Raw genomic sequence first — 23,622 nt, 5'->3', positions numbered from 1 at the left:
ATCGAGCCCCACATCGAGCCCTACATCAGGCTCCCTGCTCAGCAAGGAGTCAGCTTCTCCCTCTCCCACCCCCCATTTTTGTATTCCCTCTCTTGCTGTCTCTCTCTCTCTGTCAAATAAATAAATAGAATCTTTAAAAAAAAAAAAAAAAAAGAGTAGTACATTGAACCAACAGCCACCCTGGTGCCCCTGGGATTTTATATTATTCTTATGCATCTTTATGAATTCTTTAGATATTCTAAGTATTATTTGTTATAATATGATAATAATATTCTCCCCAAGTCTGGTTCTTTGTATTTTAACATCATGAAGCCTCTGGTCATACAAAAGTTTTTAATTTTTATTTTTTTTTAAGTTTTTATGGTTTCTGAATTCTCTTATTTAGAAAGACAACTATGTTAAATTATAGAGTATGCATGAAATATATATATATATATATACACGTGTGTGTGTGTGTGTGTGTATAGGATTAAATATTTCAAAAAACAAAGCCAAAGTCAAAATTTCACTTCATCATACAATAAAAACATTCTTCTCAAAGAAAGCAACTTTTGGACCTTATTTATCAGATCTTTTTGAATACACAGGAAATATATGTATAAATAAAAATAGCTTCATTGTTTTAAATATAAATTAGACCACAATACGTAGATTTTCTTTTTAAGATTTTATTTATTTGACAGAGATCACAAGTAGGTAGAGAGGCAGGCAGAGAGAGAGGATGAAGCAGGCTCCCTGCTGAGCAGAGAGCCCGATGCGGGGCTCAATCCTAGGACCCTGGGATCTTGACCTGAGCCGAAGGCAGAGGCTTAACCCACTGAGCCATCCAGGTGCCCCTGTAGATTTTTTTCAACTTGCTCTCTTAACTTGAACAACATATCATGTATTTCTATGACTCTACACAGAGCTCTACCTCATTCTTTTTGCTTCCTTCATAGTGTTCTATAGTAACTATTTCCTATTTCCATATTGATAGACATCTACATTCTTCAAATATTTCAGTAGTACAAACTATACTACAGTGAACATCCTCACAAATGAGAAGTTCTCCCAGATAGAGGCACACAGACTATTTTTCTTAAATGTGTGATTTGTTGGAAGTCTCCTCTTTGATAGTCAAAAGGAATAAACTACTTCTTCATTTACCACACTAACTACATTTGATGGTTCTTTCTTTGTTATGCATTTTCTTATGTTGTTTAAGGGCTGAACTCTGGGGAAAAGCCTTCCCACATACATTACATTCATAAGGTTTTTCTCCAGTATGGATTCTCTGGTGTTCAACAAGGCCAGAGCTATGCCTAAAGGATTTCCCACATTTCTTACAGTAATAGGGCTTTTTCTCCAGTATGAATTCTCTGGTGTCCAATAAGAGTTGAGCTCTTCATAAAGACTTTCCCATAGTCATTACATTGATAGGGTTTATTTCCACTATGAGTTTTCTGATGTCCAACAAAGGATGAGCTATACCTGAAAGATTTTCCACATTTACTGCAGTGATAGGGTTTCTCTCCTGTATGCATTCTTTGATGACTAATAAGAGTGGAGCTCTTCCTAAAGGTTTTTCCACATTAATTACACCAATATGGTTTTTCACCAGTATGGACTTTCAGATGTTCCAACACAGTTGAGTTATCCCTAAAAGCTCTCCCACATACATTACATTTAAAAGGCTTCTCTCTGCTATGTATTCTCTCATGACAAGTGAGAGCTACATTCTGAGCAAAGGCTTTCCCACAGTCATTACATTTGTAGGGTTTCTGACCAGTATGAATTCTCTGATGACGTAAAAGGATAGAGTTCTTTCCAAAAGCTTTTCCACATTCATTACATTTATGAGGTTTCTCTCTAGAAGGAATTTTCTGATGATTAACAAATGTTGAGTACTTCTTAAGGAATTTCCCACATTTAATACATCTATACGGCTGCTTGTCTGTATGAATTTTATAATGATTTAAAAGAGAAGAACTGCTCATAAAGGCGATCCCACATTCATTACATTTATGGGGTTTCTCACCAGTATGATTTCTCTGGTGGCTAATAAGGGAGGAATTATATTTGAAGACTTTCCCACATTCCTCACATTTATAATGTGCCTTCTCCATGGAAATTCTGCCCTCCCAGTCCAGGCCTCTTTCCATCACATCACTTCTTGTTTGCTCTCCCAGTACAGATCCTTCAGAAGTATGTTGCTTTAGGGTGGACATCTTTGTTTCAAAGCAGTACTTCTGGACTGAAAAAATTGTTTTAATTCAAACATTCGCTATGTTGAAATACTGAAAATGAGAGCTGCAGAGCATAATGTTCTATTTTACACAATTAAGGGTTATGTAAAACTAATTCATCCCACTGATGATTCTTGCTAAGAAAAGATGGCAAGACTAAAGATAAAAGTAAGAATCTAAAGAAGTGGAAGGAAGTTATATAATAAATATTTTATTTAAATAATGCAAGGAGAATCTAAAAAGTTGGCAGGTTAGGAAGGTTATATAGAAAACACATACCCCGAAAAATAGATGAGAATGTGAGAATAAATACATACTTGGAGAGAAAACAAAATATCCCAAAGCAAACCATGATTTCTAGGGCATATAGCTATAAGGTGGTACATTAGAGAACACTTTAATGTTTCCAAAAACTTAAGAATAACATTTCTCTGAGGATTTAACAGAGAACCAATATTTAATGTCTCAGAGAAAAAAAAACAGACAAAATATTTAAGGAACAAAAACAGTTCTCAAGAACAAAAAACTTTGTGGTAATCTATGTTTTTTAACATATCTTAAAAACAACACACCAAATTGCGACTTTCTTTTTTTTTTTTTTTTTTTTTACAAAGTACACACCTATTACCCAAGAAAAAATAGGTAAGATGATTCTGAAAAACTAATGGAGCCAAATTTATGATAAAAGTCACTGATCAATTCTTTTACTGAATGAATTTTTTCTTATATACATACATACATATCTATACTTATATCTTTTACTATTTATATTTATTAGCCTGGGGAGAGATTCCATACATCAGATACTAGAGCTAAGACTTATTTTTTTAGGAAAACTCAAGCTGAAAAGGAAGGCTGGTGAGAAACAGTCCAGATCCTTCAAATGGCCTTTGATGAGATACACATTTAATGTGTAATGATTAAACCAGAGAAAATTTTTAAGATACTGATTGTAAAGGTAGGTGGAGGCAAATTAGTCATATGAAGAGAAAGAGAAGCATATGGACAATTGTTCTACGACAAAGGTAGCTTGCAGAGCAGTGAGGAAAAGGAGAGAACACAGGTACTTGTGAGGTATGGGGGTTGGTTAAACATAAACCCCTACCTCTTGCCATGCTCAAAAATAAATTCTAAGAGGATGATAAATCTAAAAGTAAAAGACCAACAATAAAACTTCTAGTAGTTAACACAATAGAATGTTCTCATGAACATGGGGAAATGAAAGATTTATTTAAAAGGACACAAAGGTGTGCCTGGGTGGCTCAGTGGGTTGGGCCTCTACCTTCGACTTGGGTCGTGATCCCAGAGTCCTGGGATGGAGCCCCGGATTGGGCTCTCTGCTCAGCGGGGAGTCTGCTTTCCCCTCTCTCTCTGCCTGCCTCTCTGCCTACTTGTGATCTGTCTGTCAAATAAATAAACAAATAAATAAAATCTTTTTTGAAAAATAAATAAATAAAAGGACACTGACAAGGAAAGGGAAAGTGATAAACTAGAGGTCATCAAAATTAAGAACTTCTATTCATCAAAAGACCATTAATAGTGAAAAGCAAACCACAGAGAGAAGGGGATACTGCTATGTAATCAAGAAAAGATTCTCTGAATAGATACTTCATAAAAGATGATATATAATGGCCTATAAACATTTGAAAATGTCCTTATCCTCATTAAATACAATGGATAAGGATATTAAAACCACAATGAGATAAACACACCCAAAAAATGCCTAACTTCAAAAGATTAGCATTATCAAGTGTTGGTAGATACAAAAAAATGAGTACTCTCTCACACTGATGGCAGAAATATAAATGGAACAAACCTTTGAAAACCTATTTGACACTAGGTACTAAAGCTGAATATATACATATCCCATAAAATAGAAATTCCACTCCTTAGGTATACACCCAAAAGAAACATAGCCACACATGAACCAAAAGATAACCTACCTATAAGAATGTTCATAGTCTAACAGTCAAAAGCTGGAAATATCCCAAATTTCCATACACATATATGAGACAAGCTATAGAATAGCCATGCAATGAATAAAATACTCCAGCAATGGTTTTCAAAGTATGGTTCCCAGCCCAATAGCATCAGCAGCAGCATCACCTGGGAACTTGGTTCCAGCAGCAAGGACAATGAATCAAAGTGGCCAAATAAACTTTAGTGTTAGTTTGGGGGGGTGGAGAGAGGATGGCTAATTATTGGGAGGGATCAACATGTGATTTAGTAGTATTGCCAATGTTCTTTTCCTTGACGTGAGTGCTGGTTACATAGTAGTGGCTTTAAAAATACTAATTTAGACTGTGTATATATATTTTTTATCAACTTTTCTATATTATGTATTAAATTTTTAAAAATTTTTTTCTTTAAGAGGGGCGCCTGGGTGGCTCAGTGGGTTAAGCCTCTGCCTTTGGCTCGGGTCATGATCTCAGGGCCCTGTGATCGAGCCCCGCATCGGGCTCTCTGCTCAGCGGGGAGCCTGCTTCCCCCTCTCTCTCTGCCTGCCTCTCTGCCTACTTGTGATCTCTGTCTGTCAAATAAATAAATAAAATCTTTAAAAAAATTTAAAAAAAATTTTTTGAGTCTCTTAATACTTTGAGTATTATGAGTCTCTTAATATTTTGAGTCTCTTATGAGTCTCTTAATACTTATGAGTCTCTTAATACTTTGAGTCTCTTATGAGCTTATGAGTCTCTTAATACTTTGTCAGAGTAATGAAAACACAAAGTGCAAAATATCTAATAATCATGAAAACCATATCAGAATCTACTGAATACAACCAAAACACTGTACAAACAAAAGCTGAAAGCTTTAAATATATATATTACATAAACAAGAATGAAAATCAATGAATTTAAGTTAACAATTAAGAAGGTTAGCAAAGGTAAATAAACCTAAGAAAACTAAAAGGAAAAGGAATTAAATATTAAAAAATGGAATATAATAATAGATAAATACATCTAAGAGCTCTTTAAAAAAGCAAAAGAGTTAATAAATCTTAAAAAGGCAAATAAATAATATAAGAAATCAGTAGAAAGTAACCATAAATGTAGAGGATATTACAAAATGAATCAGCTGGCTCAGTTGGAAGAACTGAGGGTCATGAGAACTCAGGGTCATGAGTTTGAGCCCCGCGTTGGACATAGAGGTTACTTTAAAAAATAAATAAACTTTTTAAAAATAAACAAATAAAAATCAAAAAGATTCATAAAGTCGGGGCACCTGGGTGGTTCACTCAGTTAAGTGTCTACCTTCAGCTCAGGCCATGATCCCAGAGTTCTGGGATCAAGCCCCATGTTGGTCTCCCTGGTCATCAGGGAATCTGCTTCTCCCTTTTCCTCTGCCCCTCCTCTCAGCATGTCCCCTCGCAACCCATCTTAAATAAATAAATACAATTTTTAAAAAATCAGAAAGGTACTTTGTTCAAATTTACACAGACAAATTTGAGAACTTGAATTACTGGATATTTTTAGGACATTATAAATTACCAAAACTGTTTTGAGAGAAAGCGAAAATCTACTTGGACAAGCTACTATAAAAGAAAGAATATCATCATCATACTTACCTGGCAGGGGAGATACCATGATCATGAAGAAAGAATATCATCAAATAACTACCCCCCAATTCCTCTCCCCTGAACCTGCCATTAAAAATAAGTAAAAACAAAACAACGGCCAAACTTTCAGGGAACCAGCTATCATGTGAATTAAACTATACCAGAGGATGAAAATAGGAAAGGTTCAAAAAAATTTTTAAGAGGTATTACAAAACTGGGGCACCTGGATGGCTCAGAGAGTTGGGCCTCTGCCTTTGGCTCGAGTTATGATTCCAGAGTCCTGGGATTAAGACCCACATCGGGCTCTCTGTTCAGTGGGGAGCTTGCTTCCCCCTCTCTTTGTCTGCCTCTCTGCCTACTTGTGAACTCTCTCTCTCTCTCTCTATCTCTCTCTCTCTAATAAATAAATAAATAAATCTTTAAAAGAGAGAGAGAAAGATTAGGGGCACCTGGGTGGCTCAGTGGGTTAAAGCCTCTGCCTTCAGCTCGGGTTGTGATCACAGGGTCCTGGGATCGAGCCCCACATTGGGCTCTCTGCTCTGCAGGGAGCCTGCTTCCTCCTCTTTCTCTCTGCCTGCCTCTCTGCCTACTTGTGATCTCTGTCAAATAAGTAAATAAAATATTTTAAAAAATAATAAATAAATAAATGTTTCCTTATTTAAAAAAAAACTGAAATCAAGACCTAATGAAAATGGCCTGACAAGAAAGAAAAATGTAAATAAATTTTTTACAAATATCAACGCAAAAACTTACATAAAAGATTAGCAAACAGAATCATCTACTAGCATATTTAAAAAATAATGTAATGATGTCATAACCAAGATGGTTCTATTAAGAATGCAAAGTCGTTAAGATAATTGAAAGTAAAATTTACCGTATTAACAGATCAAAAGGGAAAAGAAAGATATTATCTTCACACAGGCTGAGAGGCACTTGATAAAATTCAATGTCCATGGGGCACCTGGGTGGCTCAGTTGTTAAAGCCACTGGCTTCGGCTCAGGTCATGATCTCAGGGTCCTGGGATCAAGCCCGCATCCGGCTCCCTGCTCAGCAAGGAGCTGGCTTCCCCCACACCCTCTGCCTGCCTCTCTGCCTACTTGTGATCTCTCTCTGTCAAATAAATAAATAAAATCTTAAAAAAAAATCCAATGTCCATGCTTACTTGAAAAACAATAATTTCTTAATGAAAGAAGTGAATTAAATACTTCCTTTACATAACATTTTTGTATCCCAACCTAATAACCAGTTAAATGGAAGAATCATAGACACAATCCCATTAGAAACACTAAAAGAGAAGCATATCCATCATTACCATTATAGTTGACAATACAAAAAAGTCAATATAAAACAAACATAAGGGGCGCCTGGGTGGCTCAGTGGGTTAAGCTGCTGCCTTCCGCTCAGGTCATGATCTCAGGGTCCTGGGATCGAGTCCCGCATCGGGCTCTCTGCTCAGCGGGGAGCCTGCTTCTCCCTCTGCCTCTGCCTGCCATTCTGTCTGCCTGTGCTCGCTCTCTCCCTCTCTCTCTCTCTGATAAATAAATAAAATTAAAAAAAAAAAAAAAAAACATAAAAAATCTACACTCAACCACACTCCTGATAAGAGAAATGCCTATCAAAATTACAATAAAATAAAAGGTTTTAACTATCAGATTAGAAATTATCAAAAAGTTTAAGACACTCTTGATGAGGTATGATCAGATTGGCATCTGGTATGACAATCATACATTGTCAACAGGAGTATAAATGTATGGATACTAGTATTGTCCACCAATTTAAAAATATACTTACACTTTCACCTATAAATTATTGTTCTAGAATTTATTTTAGATTTACTTGTACTTGAGAGAATTGATATGTGTATCAATAATCACTGCACCACTGTTCATAGTTACTATGTCCAATAAGAAACTGAGTATATAAGTTACAGTATAATCTGTAAAATGGAAAACTATACAGCCATTAAAAATAAAACAGCACTCTAAACAATGTAGCTATGTGAAATGATTTCCAAGGTATGACAAAAGCAAGACACGGAATAGTGTACAACCATATACCTTTAAAAAAAAAAAGGAATACATGTATATTCTTGCAAAGCATACATTATGTTTGGAAATTTCCACAAGAAATTTATACAAAGATGCCTCTGGGAAGAGGAACTAGATGATTAAGAAAGGTATGTGAAGAAAGCTGCATACCATTTGAACCACCTGAAATTTATACCATATGCATTTCTAAAACCAATAGAGTGGAATATGCAAAAAAAGAGGGGAAACTGTGAAACATGGAATGGTTGTGGAATCTTTGTATAAAGATTTATTAGTCTGCCAAATGGATGGAAGAAATGTCAAAGGAAACACTGCTAGCTTTTACTACATATCTAAATTCTAAACATTTTATATCAAAAAATACCAAAATCAAAACAGAAAGAACAAAGAAGGAAGAGTGAGTTACTACTATTACCCTATAAAGAATCTACACAGGGGTTCCTGGGTCATTCAGTCAGTTAAGTATCTGCCTTGGGCTCAGGGCATGATCTCACGGTCCTGGGATCGGCCCAGAGTCAGTCTTCCTGCTCAGCAGAGAGTCTGCTTCTCCCTCTTCTTCTGCCCTTCCCCCCTGCTCATGCTCTCTCTCTCTCAAATGAATAAATAAAATCTTTTTGAAAAAAATAATCTACCCAAAAACTTAGGGAAAACACATTAAACGTAGTAAGAACAAAAAGAATTACTGAAAAGCATTAAAAAACAAAACAAAACCAAAAACCTAGGTTAAACAAACTGTGCATCCTTGGTATGTTCCATGAAATACAGTTATAAAAGTTTCTCTAAGGATGATACAGACAAAATAACAGAGTTTTTTTAAAAAGGAATATTGGCAGGATAAATATTTTAGGTGAAAGAAACATCCCTTTTTAAAGATTTTGAAATGAATTATGACATGAAGAAAGTGACACACAGAAATTTATGCAGAGTATATGTAAAAAAAAAAAAAAAAAAAAATGAGAGTCAAGAGCAAAGGGTAACAGAGAAAAAGACCACAAGAGAAGAAAATGCTTCCCCATCAGTTTGTTTGCCAAAAATAGTAATTATCTAATAGTACGAAACTATGCTTACATTTGGAATCTGCCACTGCCACTATATGATTAGAGATAATGGATATTAAAACTAGAAAGGGATAGAGAGTCATTTATTAAGTTAATCATGACAGAAATTGAAAGGAATTGAGAATGGACAGAAGACAGAAACCCAAAGTATAGCCTGACAAGTGCCTGCAAATGGGAAGGGAAAAAAAACACATAAAAAAACTGAGGATTTCCGGGGTGCCTGGGTGGCTCAGTGGGTTAAGCCGCTGCCTTTGGCTCGGGTCATGATCTCAGGGTCCTGGGATTGAGTCCCGCATCGGGCTCTCTGTTCAGCGGGGAGCCTGCTTCCCTCTCTCTCTCTGCCTACCTCCCCGTCTACTTGTGATTTCTCTCTGTCAAATAAATTAAAAAATTTTAAAAAAAAGAAACTGAGGATTTCCGAGCAAGAGGTCGTGGGCCTGAAGCCCTCAAGAAGGGAGCTCCTGGGACACCTGGGTGGCTCAGTTGGTTAAGCAGCTGCCTTCGGCTCAGGTCATGATCCCAGCGTCCTGGGATCGAGTCCCACATCGGGCTCCTTGCTCCACAGGGAGCCTGCTTCTCCCTCTGACTCTGCCTTCCACTCTGTCTGCCTATGCTCGCTCTCGCTCGCTCTCTCTCTGACAAATAAATAAATAAAATCTTTAAAAAAAAAAAAGAAGAAGAAGAAGGGAGCTCCTCTACATAGGAATGAAGAGAAAAATGGCAAGTCATTTGATATGACAGTGACATTTAAAAGAGGAAACTTGTGTCAAGTACCCCAGCCTTGCTGCCCAGACATGGGCCCTCTAAGATGAGCCTTCTCACCAAGAACCCTTCCTAACCATTCAGTGTGTTCAGCTACTGCTTGAAATGGTACCCACCTCACTCACCAGAACAAGTATTTGATGGAATCTGTTGTACTTCCATCCATGGCTCTGCCCCTTGCTCCAGCTTGGTGATAAGTTTGGGTTTGGAAGAGAGAAGGCCTGTTCATACAGAAAGAAAAGGAATGCTATGGTGGTAATGAGCAAAAGCAGTTATTCCAGACCTCAATCTCACAGAGGTCTCCATGTCAGGAAGGATAGCACTCTCTGTGGTATCAGGATGTCCAAATCATGTAGTTATAGACACAAACATGGAAAAATTTAGAGACTGGCCTAGACTGCCCACAATGCTGCCATTTTAAACTCTACGCCTCTGACTTTCTTTTTTTTTTTTTTTTTTAAGATTTTATTTATTTATTTGATAGGCAGAGATCACAAGTAGGTGGAGAGGCAGGCAGAGAGAGAGAGAGGAGGAAGCAGGCTCCCGCTGAGCAGAGAGCCCGATGCGGGGCTCGATCCCAGGACCCTGAGATCATGACCTGAGCCGAAGGCAGAGGCTTTAACCCACTGTGCCACCCAGGCGCCCCTATGCCTCTGACTTTCTGAGGGACACAATGAGCATTAACTCCAGTCTCAAAGCCCATGCTAAAAACAAACAAAACCTCCTATTTAAGATCTTTAAATACCTATACACCTTGTGAAAACCCACAGTTTCCAAGGAATTCAATTTTGAGTTAAAAAGACATCCTTAAGGGGCACCTGGGTGGCTCAATCAGTTAAGGATCTGCCTTCAGCTCAGGTCATAATCCTGGGGTCCTGGGATGCCTGGGGTTCCCTGTTCAGTGGGAGTCTGCTTCTTCCTCTCACTCTGCCCCTCTCCCCTTTACTCACATGCATGCATGCTCAAGCTCTCTCTCTCAAATAAAGTCTTAAAAAAAAAAAAAAAGACACTCTTACCCAAAGACACCAAATTCCCATAGTTTTCCGGCATCACATCCCTATACAGCGTCTGCTGAGTGGTATCCAGGTGTTTCCATTCAAACTGGGTAAAGGTCAGAGCAACATCCCCAAATGTTAGTGATCCCTGCAAAATCAAACCCAACTCTGCTCATCCAGGAACTGTTTACACCTTTGACCCTGAAGTAGGGAACAAGGAAGTCCTCACGGGAAAAGGAAAGCTACACGTTCAAGGCCAGCTTCTGATATTCCAGATTGTTTATGCAGAGGGAAGTGGAACACAGTTAATAAAAGGATCAAGGGGGACGCCTGGGTGGCTCAGTTGGTTGAGCAGCTGCCTTCGGCTCAGGTCATGATCCCAGCGTCCTGGGATCGAGTCCCACATCGGGCTCCTTGCTCCGCAGGGAGCCTGCTTCTCCCTCTGACTCTGCCTTCCACTGTGTCTGCCTGTGCTTGCTCTTGCTCGCTCTCTCTCTGACAAATAAATAAATCTTTTTAAATAAATAAATAAATAAATAAAAGGATCAAGGGGGCTCAGAAAGCAGACTTGTTACACACGAACAACAAATTAGAAGATAAGAAGCTGGAAAATCCAGCCAGGGATAAAGGGAGGTAGTGGCTCCTCATTTGAACCACACTGGGCTCCTCCTGCTCTTCCAACGCACCGATCATGCTCCTTCCTCTGGGCCTAGCATTTGCTCATCCCTCATTTTGTATATCTTTACTTCAATGTCACTTCACCAGAAAGTTATCTTCTCCCATCCTCTACCACCTTCTATCCCATGAACCACTTCACTTTCTTCACAGGATTTCTCCCTTCCTGGCAGGATCAGATTTATTGTCGGTATCATCTATAATGTGAGCTCCAGGAGGTTAGGGACCACTTGGGTCACTGCTGTGTCACCAGCCTAAAATACTGGTTGGCACACTTTGGAAGTGTCCAAGGATTTGTCAATCAACAAATGAACTGAAATTCCAAAAGACATGCAGAGTAAAACTGGCTTTATCCTAGAATTTACTGATAAATAATATATATTACATAATATATATAGGTAAATATAGACATATATCTACCTATATATATGTATATATAGCAATGGCAACTTATATGTACCAGACACAATGCTAAGTCCCAGGATATACATCATATCTCTGAATTTCTACCATGACTATCCATAAAGTAAATCTACTTTGTGGCTAAGAACACTAAAGCTCAAAGAGTTGAAAGAATTTGTTCAAGGTCACCAGGCTGGTTGACTACAATATAAAAAGGAGCTACAAAAAATGGCAGACTCTGGGGCAAATTGGAAGAAATGGCTATGACATATTAAAAGGAAAAAAAAATGGGCAAACCTAAAAAACACATATGCAAAACAGTTTCAAATGAAATAATTTGAATTGTTAGTGTGACAGGAATACAGGTAATCTTTAATTTTTAAAATTTTCTGTTACTCTTAATTTGTACAATACTCAAATACATATTCCTCCCTGCCAACTTCTGAAAATCCTTCAAAACCCAGTTTTCTCCAGGATAAGGGCAAACTCCACCCTGGCATTCTAGGCCACAAATGTTTCCAAATTTCTCTGGGACCATTCAGATGTAATGGCTTCACTCATGTCTTAGCCTTCCCCTAGTCACCCCAACTTCTACAATTATGCAAGCTTCATTTAATCTTCAGGAAGAACTAAAAGGATTGGGGCGCCTGGGTGGCTCAGTGGGTTGAGCCGCTGCCTTCGGCTCAGGTCATGATCTCAGGGTGCTGGGATCGAGTCTGTCTCTCTCTGCCTGCCTCTCCATCTACTTGTGATTTCTCTCTGTCAAATAAATACATAAATAAAATCTTAAAAAAAAAAAAAAAGAACTAAAAGGATTACTACCACCACCACCACCACCCACCCACCCTTTGGATTCCTCTGACCCCTGAACATCAAGAGCACAACCATCACTGTGTCATGTGTATCATTCGCTGACACTGCAGCCTCTGCTGTTCTAGGATAAATGAGTGTTTTTTCTCTTCTGTGAGTTGGCAACCCCTCTGGGGCAAGAGCTATACTTTATGTACAAAGTATTCTTCAGCTTCTAGCACTACGAAAGCATGGGAAGCAAAGATCTGCTTAGTGAACAACTCTGTCATGATAGAGAGGAAATGAGAGGACAACAGTGGAGAGAGGGGTCCTTTCTCTGTAAAGCTGCACCAGTCCAGGATTGGCTCAGGCAACCTAATTTGGTTCAGGTACTGAGAGTGTATCTTCCAGGAAAGAAGCATAAACCCAACTTCACTTGAAAACGGTGTCGATTTCTCAGGAAAAGTTGAAATCAAACTTGCCTGGATTTGGACTCTTGGTAGACTTGGGGCCATCTGCCTCCTGAACTGTTCTCCCAGGCAAAGGCAAAGGATCCTCAATAAGCCAATCTGGGAAAGAAGAAAGGAAATGTGACGAGTCCCTCCGTGTCCTAAACTAGCTAGAACTTTCTGGAAGCTGGACAAGACCAGTCCTCCTCCCTCCCTACTCTCAGGTGAGTGAATATGTGAAGGTGGTTAAGGTCAGAGCCGGCTGGGCTGCCTGGAGTCTGACCCCGCAGCAAGCTTCAGGCCAAGCTCCGGGTGTGTGAGGGAGTTAGGCAGCTTCGCGAACAAGGGTGGAAAGTCTCACAGGTGACTCAATCCCTGGGCTTTAGTACAAGCCTTTAAACTTTAGGTCAGGCGACAGATTAGGGCGCTCACTCTGCAGGGCACCGCTCCTTGGGTTGGGGCCGCGGCCACATGTGCCCGTCCCCTCCTCAGCCAGCTCCTTCGGGCCCCCTCAGGAAAAGAGAGGCGCACCGGGTCTCAGTGCCCCAGCCCAGCGACGGCGTCCAGGACCAAGCTCGGCTGGCTGGGATACGAGGGTGGGCGGTCTGCGCTGCGACGCAGAGGACACGGAAAAACTGCGACCATCCGGAAAGGTACTTGCCACAGAGACCTTCAAGCTTACAGGAAGCCGATTCTACTCTCGCGGAAGCGGGCAGGGCCGGAAACAGAAGCGTCCGCGGGGGCCTCTGGGAAATGTAGTCTGGGGTGCAGTCTAGGCTCTGAATCTTCTTCCTATACCTTTTTGTGCATAGCTTTAAGAGCTTTAAAAAGCTACAGGGCGGAACGCCGGGGTGGCTCAACGGGTTAACCCCGCTGCCTTCCGCTCAGGTCACAATCCCCATCCCCAGGTCCTGGGATAGAGTCCCGCCTGGGGCTCCTTGCTGACCAGGAATCCTGCTTCTCCCTCTGCCTGCCGCTCCCCCTTCTTGTGCCTTCTCCCCGGCAAAAATAAATAAATAAAAAGAAATGGGGCCTACCTCGTGTTCCTAGGTAGCCCTGGCATGGGGGCTTTTTAAAGCTCCCACGTGATTCTAATGTGCAGCCAAGATTGGTACACTAAAAACTTCCTCACTATTTGCTGACATAGAAAATGGAACAAGATTGAAACCATTTTTTAAAAAAACGTGTCATTTTCTAGGGGGGGGGGGGAGTCCTACTCACAAACTCCAGGAATTTGACAGCTTAGGAAGGAAAATATATCTCTTTTGTTCAATTAAGACTTTTTATTCGGAAGACTATTTCTCAGAATGGGGCATTTATTCACCAAATTAACAGTAATTAACCAGTGCCCTGCTAAATGCCACTCACTATTCTAGATGCCAAGGACAGAGCACTTGACAAGGACTTCCTCCTTAACCAAATTTTGGTCAGAATCCTCAGAATCCTCTTCTGCAAGACCTTGTCTTTGGACTAATGAGCCCAATTTTAGCGAAGAATCCTACTAAGCCAGTTCATCAAGAATTCCCCCAACTGGGCACCTGGGTGGCTCAGTTGATTAAGCACGGGGAGCCTCCTTCTCCTTCTCCCTCCCCCTCTGTCCCTGGGCTCATGCTCACTCTCCATCTTAAATAAATAGTCTTTTTAAAAAAAAATCCCCCACCCTTGATCTCTAACCAAATTCTATTCTGCCCTCCCTCCATCTTCATACCTAATCAGTTTCTTCATAGTCATTTTCCATTACTCCTTCACCCTGTCAGTTGGCTATAAATCCCAACTTGTCTCTGTTATATTGGGAGTTAAGTTCAGGCTCTCTTCCATATAGCAATACAATAAAGTCTTGAATAAACTCTTCTTTGCAAGTTTCAAAAGTTGTCAGTATAATGACAGTGTACAAAACAAATAATGGGGGCGCCTGGGTGGCTCAGTGGGTTAAGCCGCTGCTTTCGGCTCAGGTCATGATCTCAGGGTCCTGGGATCAAGTCCCGCATCGGGCTCTCTGCTCAGCAGGGAGCCTGCTTCCTTCTCTCTCTCTCTGCCTGCCTCTCAGTGTACTTGTAATTTCTCTCTGTCAAATAAATAAATAAAATCTTAAAAAAAAAATAAAATAATGCCCATCCCCTCAAAGAGCTTACATTCAAATGGACATCTAAAAGAGAGAGATTCAATAAAATCAAGGTAAAGAGGTGAGAAGATTATTTTTATTTAATATAGAGCTGTAAGGACTGGCCCCTTTGATAAGAGATCATATATGCAGAAATCTTTAGAAAGTGAGATAACAAAAAGAGAAGTGTATCTGTGGGAAGTTAGTTTCAGGCTGATAAAACAGCAGATGCAAAGCCCCTACAGAGTATACTTGGTTTATTTGAGAAACAACAAAAGGTCAATGTGGTAAGAACACTAAAGACAGGTAAAGTCTAGATCATGTTTGTCATGATTAGTTTTGTGTCAAGGGATGCCCAGACAGCTGGTAAAACATTAATTCTGGGTGTGTCTGTGAGAGTGTTTCCAGAAAATATTTACCATTTGAATCAGTAGACTGAGTAAAGAAGATCTACCTTTACCAATATGGACTGGCATCATCCAATCCATTGAGAGACCAACTGAACAAAAATGTGGAGGAAGCATGAATTCTCTTTCTTCCCGAGCTGAGACATCCATCTTCTCTTGACCTCAGACATCGGAGCTTCTGGTTCTTAGGCCTTCAGATTCTGGGACTTCCTCCACACACCACCCTTCCCTTCTCAGGCCTTCAGCCATTAGCTCCCTGGTTCTTGGGCCTTTGGACACAGACTGAATTATACTACCAGCTTTTCTGGTTCTCCAGCTTGTAGATAGCAGATCATGGCAGATCTGTAACTAAATAACCCAACTAATTAATTAATTAATTACACATATACTATTTCTGTTTCTCTGGAAGACCCTGACTAATACAATATTCGTCCATTTAGTTCACTGCAAGGACACTGGCTCTTATTTTGAATGAAATAAGAAGCCATCAGAATGTGGGGAACTGGAATCCTCATTCATTGTTGATAAAATGGTGTGGCCACTTTGCAAAACAGTTTGGCAGTTCCTCAAAACTTTAATCATGGAATAACCATATCACTCAGTGATACAATTTCCAGATGCCTACCAAACAGAAATGAAAATATATATCTAATAAAAATCTCCACAAAAATTTGTACACAAGGGTGCCTGGGTGGCTCAGTGGGTTAAGCCGCTGCCTTTGGCTCAGGTCATGATCTCAGGGTCCTGGGATTGAGTCCCGCATCGGGCTCTCTGCTCAGCAGGGAGCCTGCTTCCTCCTCTCTCTCTCTGCCTGCCTCTCTACCTACTTGTGATCTCTGTCAAATAAATAAATAAAATCTTAAAAAAAAAAAATTTGTACACAAGTGTCCATAGCAGTGTCATTCATAAGTGTCAAAAGTGGGAAAGGCACGAATGTCCATCAACTGGCAAATGGACTAAAAAGTATGGTGTAGCCAAACAGTGGAATATTTGGTAATAAAAGGAATGAAGTATTTATATATGCTACATAACTGATAAGCTTTGAAAACAATACTAAGAGGGCACCTGGGTGGCTCAGTGGCTTAAAGCCTCTGCCTTCAGCTCACATCATGGTTCCAGGGTCCTGAGATTGAGCCCCACATGGGCTTTTATGCTCACTGGTGAGCCTGCTTCCCTTCCTCTCTCTCTGCCTGCCTCTCTGCCTACTTGTGATCTCTCTCTGTCAAATAAATAAGTAAAATCTTAAAAAAAGAAAACAACACTAAATAATAAAAGATGGTCACAAAATACAATATGATTCCATTTAAATGAAATGTCCAAAAAAAGGAAACTTCATAGAAACAGGAAATTTAAAGCAGGTTTGGAGGGATGGAGGAATGGGGAGTGACTGTTAATGGGTATGAAGTGATGGGGAATGATGAAATGTTTAAAATAGTAATTATATTTCTTTCCCAGGATTATCATAACAAAGTATCACAAACTTAAGCAATAGAAATTAATTTTCTCAATCTGGAGGCTAGAAGTTCATTATGAAGTGAGGCTGGTTCCCTCTGAGTCTTTGGGTAGAATCCTTCCTTGACTCTCCCCAGCTTCCTGTGTCTACTGTCAATCCAATTTCTGGCTTTAATTCTCCTATGTGTCTGTCTTCATGTGGCATTTTCCTCTTACAAGGACAACTAAATATATTGGGTTAGAGCCCACTCTAATGACCTCATCTTACCTTGATTATATCTACAACAACCCTATTTCCAAATAAGGTTACATTCTGGAATACTGGGCCTTAGGACCTCAAGTATGAAGGGGGAGGGTAGGACACAATTTCACCCATAACATTTAGTTTTGTGTTTTATGTTTTGTTCCTTAATGTTTTGCCTTTAATGCTCTCTAATTTGTTTTTAATGAGGTTCACATCTTATAAAAGAAAGGATCAAATTTAAATTTGTCTCAAATGATTGGATAATCTTTCCAGCACCATTGAAAAGTCTCTTCTTGGGCGCCTGGGTGGCTCAGTGGGTTAGGGCCTCTGTCTTCGGCTCAGGTCATGATTCCCAGGGTCCTGGGATCGAGCCCCACATCGGGCTCTCTGCTCCACGTCGGGCTCTCTGCTCCGCAGGGAGCCTGCTCTCCCCTCTCTCTCTGCCTGCCTCTCTGCCTACTTGTGATCTCTGTCTGTCAAATAAATAAGTAAAATCTTTAAAAAGAAAAGAAAAGAAAAGAAAAGTCTCTTCTTTCCTCTAGTAAATGAAATGCCATCATTATCTTATGCCACACTATACTGCCTCCCAAACAAAAGTTTGAGTTGAGTTTCTTAACCCGTGCTGTTTTTAAGAAGCACAGGGCTCAGCACACTATGTTAGGTTAGTTTTAGGTATACAATATAGTGATTCAACAAGTCTATATGCTATGTTCACAAGTGTAGCTACCATCTTTCACCATACAACTATTGCAATACCACTGTATTCTCTTTGCTGTAACTTTCATCCTCGTGACTTACTGACAAAATATTGAGTGAAAAAAAAATCAGGTTCTAAAACAGACTGTATAGTATAATCCCATGGGGTATCTCACATAATAATGAGATAATGCCAGAAACGTGCTAGCAAGGACCTACAGCAAGGTATGACCCACCTTATTCCAACTTCCATGCTAAATTTGCTACTTGAATTATCTCATTTAATACTTAAAGCAAACCTATGAGGTAGGTACAATTACTACTCTCACTAGCAAAAACTTCTGTTATAGAAATATAACTTTTGTTAATAGAAATTTCAAAATATGCACAACATAGAAGAATATAACTAGCCTCCCTGTATCCATAACCCAGGTTCATAAATATCAAGATTGCCTGTTTTATTTTATCTGTCAATCCTCTCCCCTCTTACTGAACTATTTAATCTATAAGTAATCAGGCATGTATCTTACCTAAGGGCATTATTTTTTACATTGTATTATTGTGACACTTTAAAAATAAGTAATAGGGGGACCTGGGTGGCTCAGTGGGTTAAAGCCTCTGCCTTCGGCTCAGGTCATGATCCCAGGGTCCTGGGATCGAGCCCCACATAGGGCTCTCTGCTCATTGGGGAGCCTGCTTCCCCCTCTCTTTGCCTGCCTCTCTGCCTGCTTGTGACCTCTCTCTCTCTCTCTGTCAAATAAATAAATAATCTTTTTAAAATTAAGTAATAAGTTGAGAGACTGAATGTCCAAATGGACAATGGCAAGACCATAAATAAAAACAATCTGTAGCAACTAGCCCAGGAAACCAATCCACAATCTACATTAACTAGCCCAGGAAGCCAGCCTGCTTATAGACTGACTTGTAAGAAATCAAAATATCATCCCTAGTCATCAGCCCAGACAGCCAAACTACTAATCACCCCTGAACAGTTAGACCTGTATCCCTGTAACTGACAGTATCCCTTAGTTTTGCCCCCACTTACAATTTAGGATCAATCAGAGTATGCCAAATATACTCCCCTAACCAATCATATAGGATGCCCTCTTCTACTTAGCTACCTACAGTTTCCCCTCGCCAACAGTCTGCAATCAGGGCATACCCAAAGCCTTCCCTCTTTTCCACTCTGAAGCTTTACCACTCCACTGCCAAAATGCAAGTGATGGTAGCTGACTACTTTGCCATAGCACACTTTGAATAAATAGCCTTTGCTATTCTCATTTGGTTAGTCTTCATTTTTTCCACAAATTCTTTTATATCTAATATCCAGTTCAAATTTGAATATCTCTAGGTGTCTCACAGATTTCTTTTATACTTGATTTGTTTGACTCAAAGGGGAGCCTGTCAAGGCAGGCCTGGGCCCTTATAACATGATGGTAGTAGTCTTTGGAACTTTCTTGCTCTTTGGCAGACAAGTTGTCCCAGGCTTACACTATGCTTTGCCACGAACCAGCCACTTTTCCAAAGAGCCCTGGCTATTTCAGTTTCCTGCAGTCTTTCGGATTCACCTACAAACTAGAGCTGTGGAAACTTAGCTGTTTCACTGGTCTTCTCAGCGTCCTGCTGGAGTCCACTCAAAGTGGAGTTCTCTTCTTTGTGGACTTCGTTATGTGGTGGCAGTTTGTGTTCTGGTTCCAGGACTTTCACTATCTTGGAATAGCTGCTAAAGCCCCATGGTGCTTCGACCCCACCTCTTCTGGGATTTGTGGGGGTACCCTGACTTTGGCTTTATTGAAGATACTGTCTAGTGGGGATGTTTCTTCTTCTTTTTTTAAGATTTTATTTATTTATTTGTCAGAGAGAGAGAGAACAAGCAGGGGAAGCAGCAGGCAGAGGGAGAAGCAGGCTACCCGCCCAAGCAAGGAGCCAGATGTGGGACTCAATCCCAGGAGTCTGGCACCATGACCAGAGCTGAAGTCAGATGCTTGACCAACTGAGCCACCCAGACATCCTTTTTTGAGGCGGGGGTTGGGAGAGTGGATGTTTCTTCTGCTATCCTAGTGATTCAGTCCATTTTTATGAGTGACTTGGGGAAATTCAAAAACTCCGCTGCTGTAAGGATCTCACCCTGCTCCTCATTTTTTTTTAACAGATGAGGAAGGTTTAGAGAGAACCAAATAATGTAGCCTCAGTCCATTCATATGCAAAAGTTAATAATCTCTGCTCGCCTACTTCCCAGGACTGTTCTGAGAATTAAACGAGATAAAAGAAATGAAGTCAGAGATACAAGGAGAGGGGTGCAACAGGGACTAAAGTCATAAATAGAGTCGCGGAGCAGGTCCAAACATCCTCCCACAGCTCCTCTGTCTCCAAAGGCATGCCTTTAGCAACGCCTGGCCCCTGAAGGTCAAAACAGGTAAATTAACTTTTAGCTCGGGGCCCTGCGATGCGCCCCTTCTATGCCTTATTTCCTGCAATTCTCACAACAGCCCGAGAGGGGCAGCTTTCACAAGCCTCACTGGAAATCAGCACTTGGTGACATTGATAAACCTGCCCAAGGTGTCTGTTTTCTGGTGGCCAAGCCTATATTTACACCCAAGCAATCGCACGCCACAGCCCCTGCTCTTGGCATCTGAAGCTGCTCTTGGCATCTTCCGTGAGTTTTCACGGAAGATGAAGGAAAGATAGAGGGCAGAGGAGAAGATGAGCCTGGAGGAGCTGGTAATTGAGCTGTTGAGAAGCTCTGTGCATCTATTCTCAGTATCCTCTTTCTCTGAGGTAGGTGGCTAAACTGAAGGCCAGACTAGCACATCTTTTGGGATGGTTTACCAGATTGCAATTACCCGCTTTAAGAGTCTTTTGAGGCCTTCTTAGAAACATGTTGCTCGTCTAGGGTTTCCAGATAAAATACAGGATGCCCAGCAACATTTGAATTTCAGACAAACAAGGGACACACATCTTCTAAAAAAAAAAAAAATTTTTTTTAAGTCACTCTTTGGTATCTGAAATTCTTATTGAACTGGGCATTTTCATTTGCTAAATCTGGCAACCCAACTCTGCCCACTCCACACAGCTCTTTTCTCTTTTCCATTTCTATCATCCTAATACATCTAAAAAGCCGCAGTCTTTTGGTTTAAAGATTTCTAAATCTCTAGGGATACTCTAGGATACATTTAGCCATAGATTGGGGGTATGCTCCTTAAGTTGTTATGTACTCATTAGTATCCCTTAGTTGGCTGTGCCTGATGTGATATCTTGGAGAAAGTGAACAGGTACAGTCTGAAAGAAGGTGGGAAGTGCAGCAACAACAATCAGGATGAAGAGGCTGATGGGGGAGAAGAGAGGATTCATAATGCTGAAAATCGCTAAAACCCTCACCCGCCCCAGTACTGGTGGAGCCCTGGGGAGAAATGGCATTTTATGCAATGAGGTACACAGAAGATACTTGCTGACTGCTTCTGAATGAGTAAGTGCAGGAATCAGGCTGAGGTGTATCTAGCAGGGTGAACACTGTAACTAGAGTTTCCACAGCCCTGGGGCCATCTACCCGCCCCCCTAAGTCTCCACCCTTAGCAGGCAGCACCAAGAGTCATTTATTACTGGGAAGGACTAACTTCCCTCCTCTCCCCTCCTTGCTTGCCTGGAGGCACTCAACCAATTCTCTTCTTTTCTCTGGGCTACAATTCCCAGTCTAAAAAGTGAAGATGGCTGTATGAGACCCTCCTTAGCGCCCTCTTCATTGCTATGGTTATATAGTATTTGAGCACACCCTGGGGACAATTTGGGAAACAGACCTGGAGACATTCTTAGAACTCTACAGGGATCCGGAGAGAGGTAGCTCTATGATCCGCTGCTTCAGCCAGGAGCCAACCTGGCTAGAAGGGCTCAAATCCACAGAGGAGTCCTAACCTCCCTTTTCCAGCTCCAATACTGATTTTTCCAGCTTTCCCAGGAGTCCACAGTGACTGGGCCTGCATCTGTCATCATTCTAGTTGACCTGGTATTTCTATGTTGGATTGATCCCCCAGCAGGCTGGATTGCGAGGCAGAGCCCAAAGGTTCCTTTCTTCATCTCTTTTCTGGCCTATTGTATCTGTGATCTCCTGAAAAGAGGAGGTGACAGACAAATGTACTATAGTGATAGTGCTTCCAATTCAATACCCAAGGCGTTGAGTTTCAATTCTGGCTCTGCCATTTACCAACAGCAGGATCTTGCACAAGTCATAGCCCTTTATCCCTCATCCTCTGTGCCTTCAGTTTACGACAAGTGAGGAATAACCCCTATTCCACAGTGCTGTTAACAGGCAAGGATGAACATTGGGCCCTGAGCCCAATGCAGGGCATCCAGGAGGAAATCAGTAAATGGAAGTCCCTCCACCTTTCTTTCTGTATCTACCAACCACTCTCCAGCTGAGGCCTACAGACTGAGTTGCTCCCTGCCTGGTGCCCTCCAGGTCCCAACCCCACAAAAGGCAGAAGATGTAGACCCCAAATGAAGACCTTGCCAGCTTCCCCCCAGAGCACCTGGCCCTGGCAACTTGGAGAGGATCCTAGAAAGGAGGCTTAGCAGGGCCTCAGTGGTCTTGGGGGCCACACCACTACTGGCTTTCTCTGGGGTCAGGAATGGAATCAGCTAAGGAGAAGGGGTACTGGATAGGGGTGGGACAAGACTAAAATAAGATAGAGGGGGGAAAAAAGCACCTTTAGATCATCCACACAGCAGATCATTTGCCTTGCAAAACAGATACAAACATTCCTATGAGCCTCTGTCCCACTATTTAGGCAAAGGGCTCCTTACCATATTGTAAGCCCACCAAACAGGGCTCAAGAAGGAATACTACTAACAACTCTACATTCATAAGTATGACTTGAAAGCAATGAACCTATTCCCTAAAAACCACAGATTATCCCCTCCCAAAAAGATAGTCTGAATAGTCATATAACTATTAAAGAAACTGAACTTGTAAAAAATAAAAAGAAATCTCCAGGCTTACATTGTTTTCACTGGAGAATTGTATCAAATATTTAAAGAAGAACTAACACAAATTTTATGCTATCTACTCCAAAAAATAAGAGGAAATATTTCCCAGCTCATTTTATGAGGCCATTATTACCCTGATAACCCAAACCAGAGTGTATCAAAACAAAACAAAACTACAGACCAATATCTCATTAATTTAGATGTAATAAGCCTCAACAAAATATTATCAAACCAAATCCAGCAATGTATAAAAAGGATTATACACCTCAGTCAAGTGGAATTTATTCCACATATGTAAGACTGGTTCAATATATGAAATCCATAGTATAATCTACCATATCGATACTAAAGAAGAGAAATATTAAGATCATTCAACTGATGTAAGAAAAAGCATTTCAGGGGCACCTAGGCTCAGTCGGTTAAGCATCTGGTTTTGGCTCAGGTCATGATCCCAGAGTCCTAGGATTGAGCTCCCCATTCCTTCAACTCCCTGGTCAGCAGGGAGTCTGCTTTTCCTTCTCCCTCTACCCCTCTCCCAATTCATGCTAGTATGCACACTCTCTCTTTCTCAAAAAAACAAAGAAAATCTTTTTTTTTTTTTAAGAAAGAAAAAAGGTTGGATTTCATAAAATCCAACAACTACTCATGATAACAACACTCAGAAAACTATGAATAGAAAGGAAATTCCTCAAATTGATAAAGACCTAAAGTAACACCAAACTTAATTTTAAAATCAAATGCCTTCTCCCTAAGACAGTAACAAACAAGGATGTCTGCTTTCA

At 40.6% G+C, this 23,622-nt stretch overlaps 1 protein-coding gene and 1 long non-coding RNA gene across 3 annotated transcripts; both read right to left on the bottom strand.

Annotated features, from left to right (window-relative positions):
• Window positions 1-681: 681 nt before the first annotated feature.
• Window positions 682-10,805, bottom strand: ZNF485 (zinc finger protein 485; the record flags this gene model as incomplete). Its single annotated transcript, XM_059169570.1, is given in 4 exon segments — window positions 682-1,339; window positions 1,341-2,233; window positions 9,776-9,871; window positions 10,667-10,805. Coding segments are annotated over 4 exon segments (1,317 nt in total), but the record flags the coding sequence as incomplete, so codon positions are not given.
• Window positions 10,806-10,929: 124 nt separating this feature from the next.
• Window positions 10,930-13,667, bottom strand: LOC131828693 (uncharacterized). Of its 2 annotated transcripts, none has more exons than XR_009352547.1 (3): window positions 13,492-13,667; window positions 12,990-13,080; window positions 10,930-11,136 (listed from the first exon to the last, which is right to left on the bottom strand). It is a non-coding gene; the product is annotated as an uncharacterized LOC131828693 (long non-coding RNA). The 2 variants fall into 2 exon arrangements; XR_009352546.1 differs by lacking the exon at window positions 10,930-11,136 and adding an exon at window positions 11,202-12,477.
• Between the last annotated feature and the right edge of the window lie 9,955 nt (window positions 13,668-23,622).

This window comes from Mustela lutreola, chromosome 4, assembly GCF_030435805.1.
Source record: "Mustela lutreola isolate mMusLut2 chromosome 4, mMusLut2.pri, whole genome shotgun sequence".
Taxonomy (NCBI): Eukaryota; Metazoa; Chordata; class Mammalia; order Carnivora; family Mustelidae; genus Mustela; species Mustela lutreola.
This window is presented reverse-complemented; position numbering and strand designations above follow the sequence as displayed.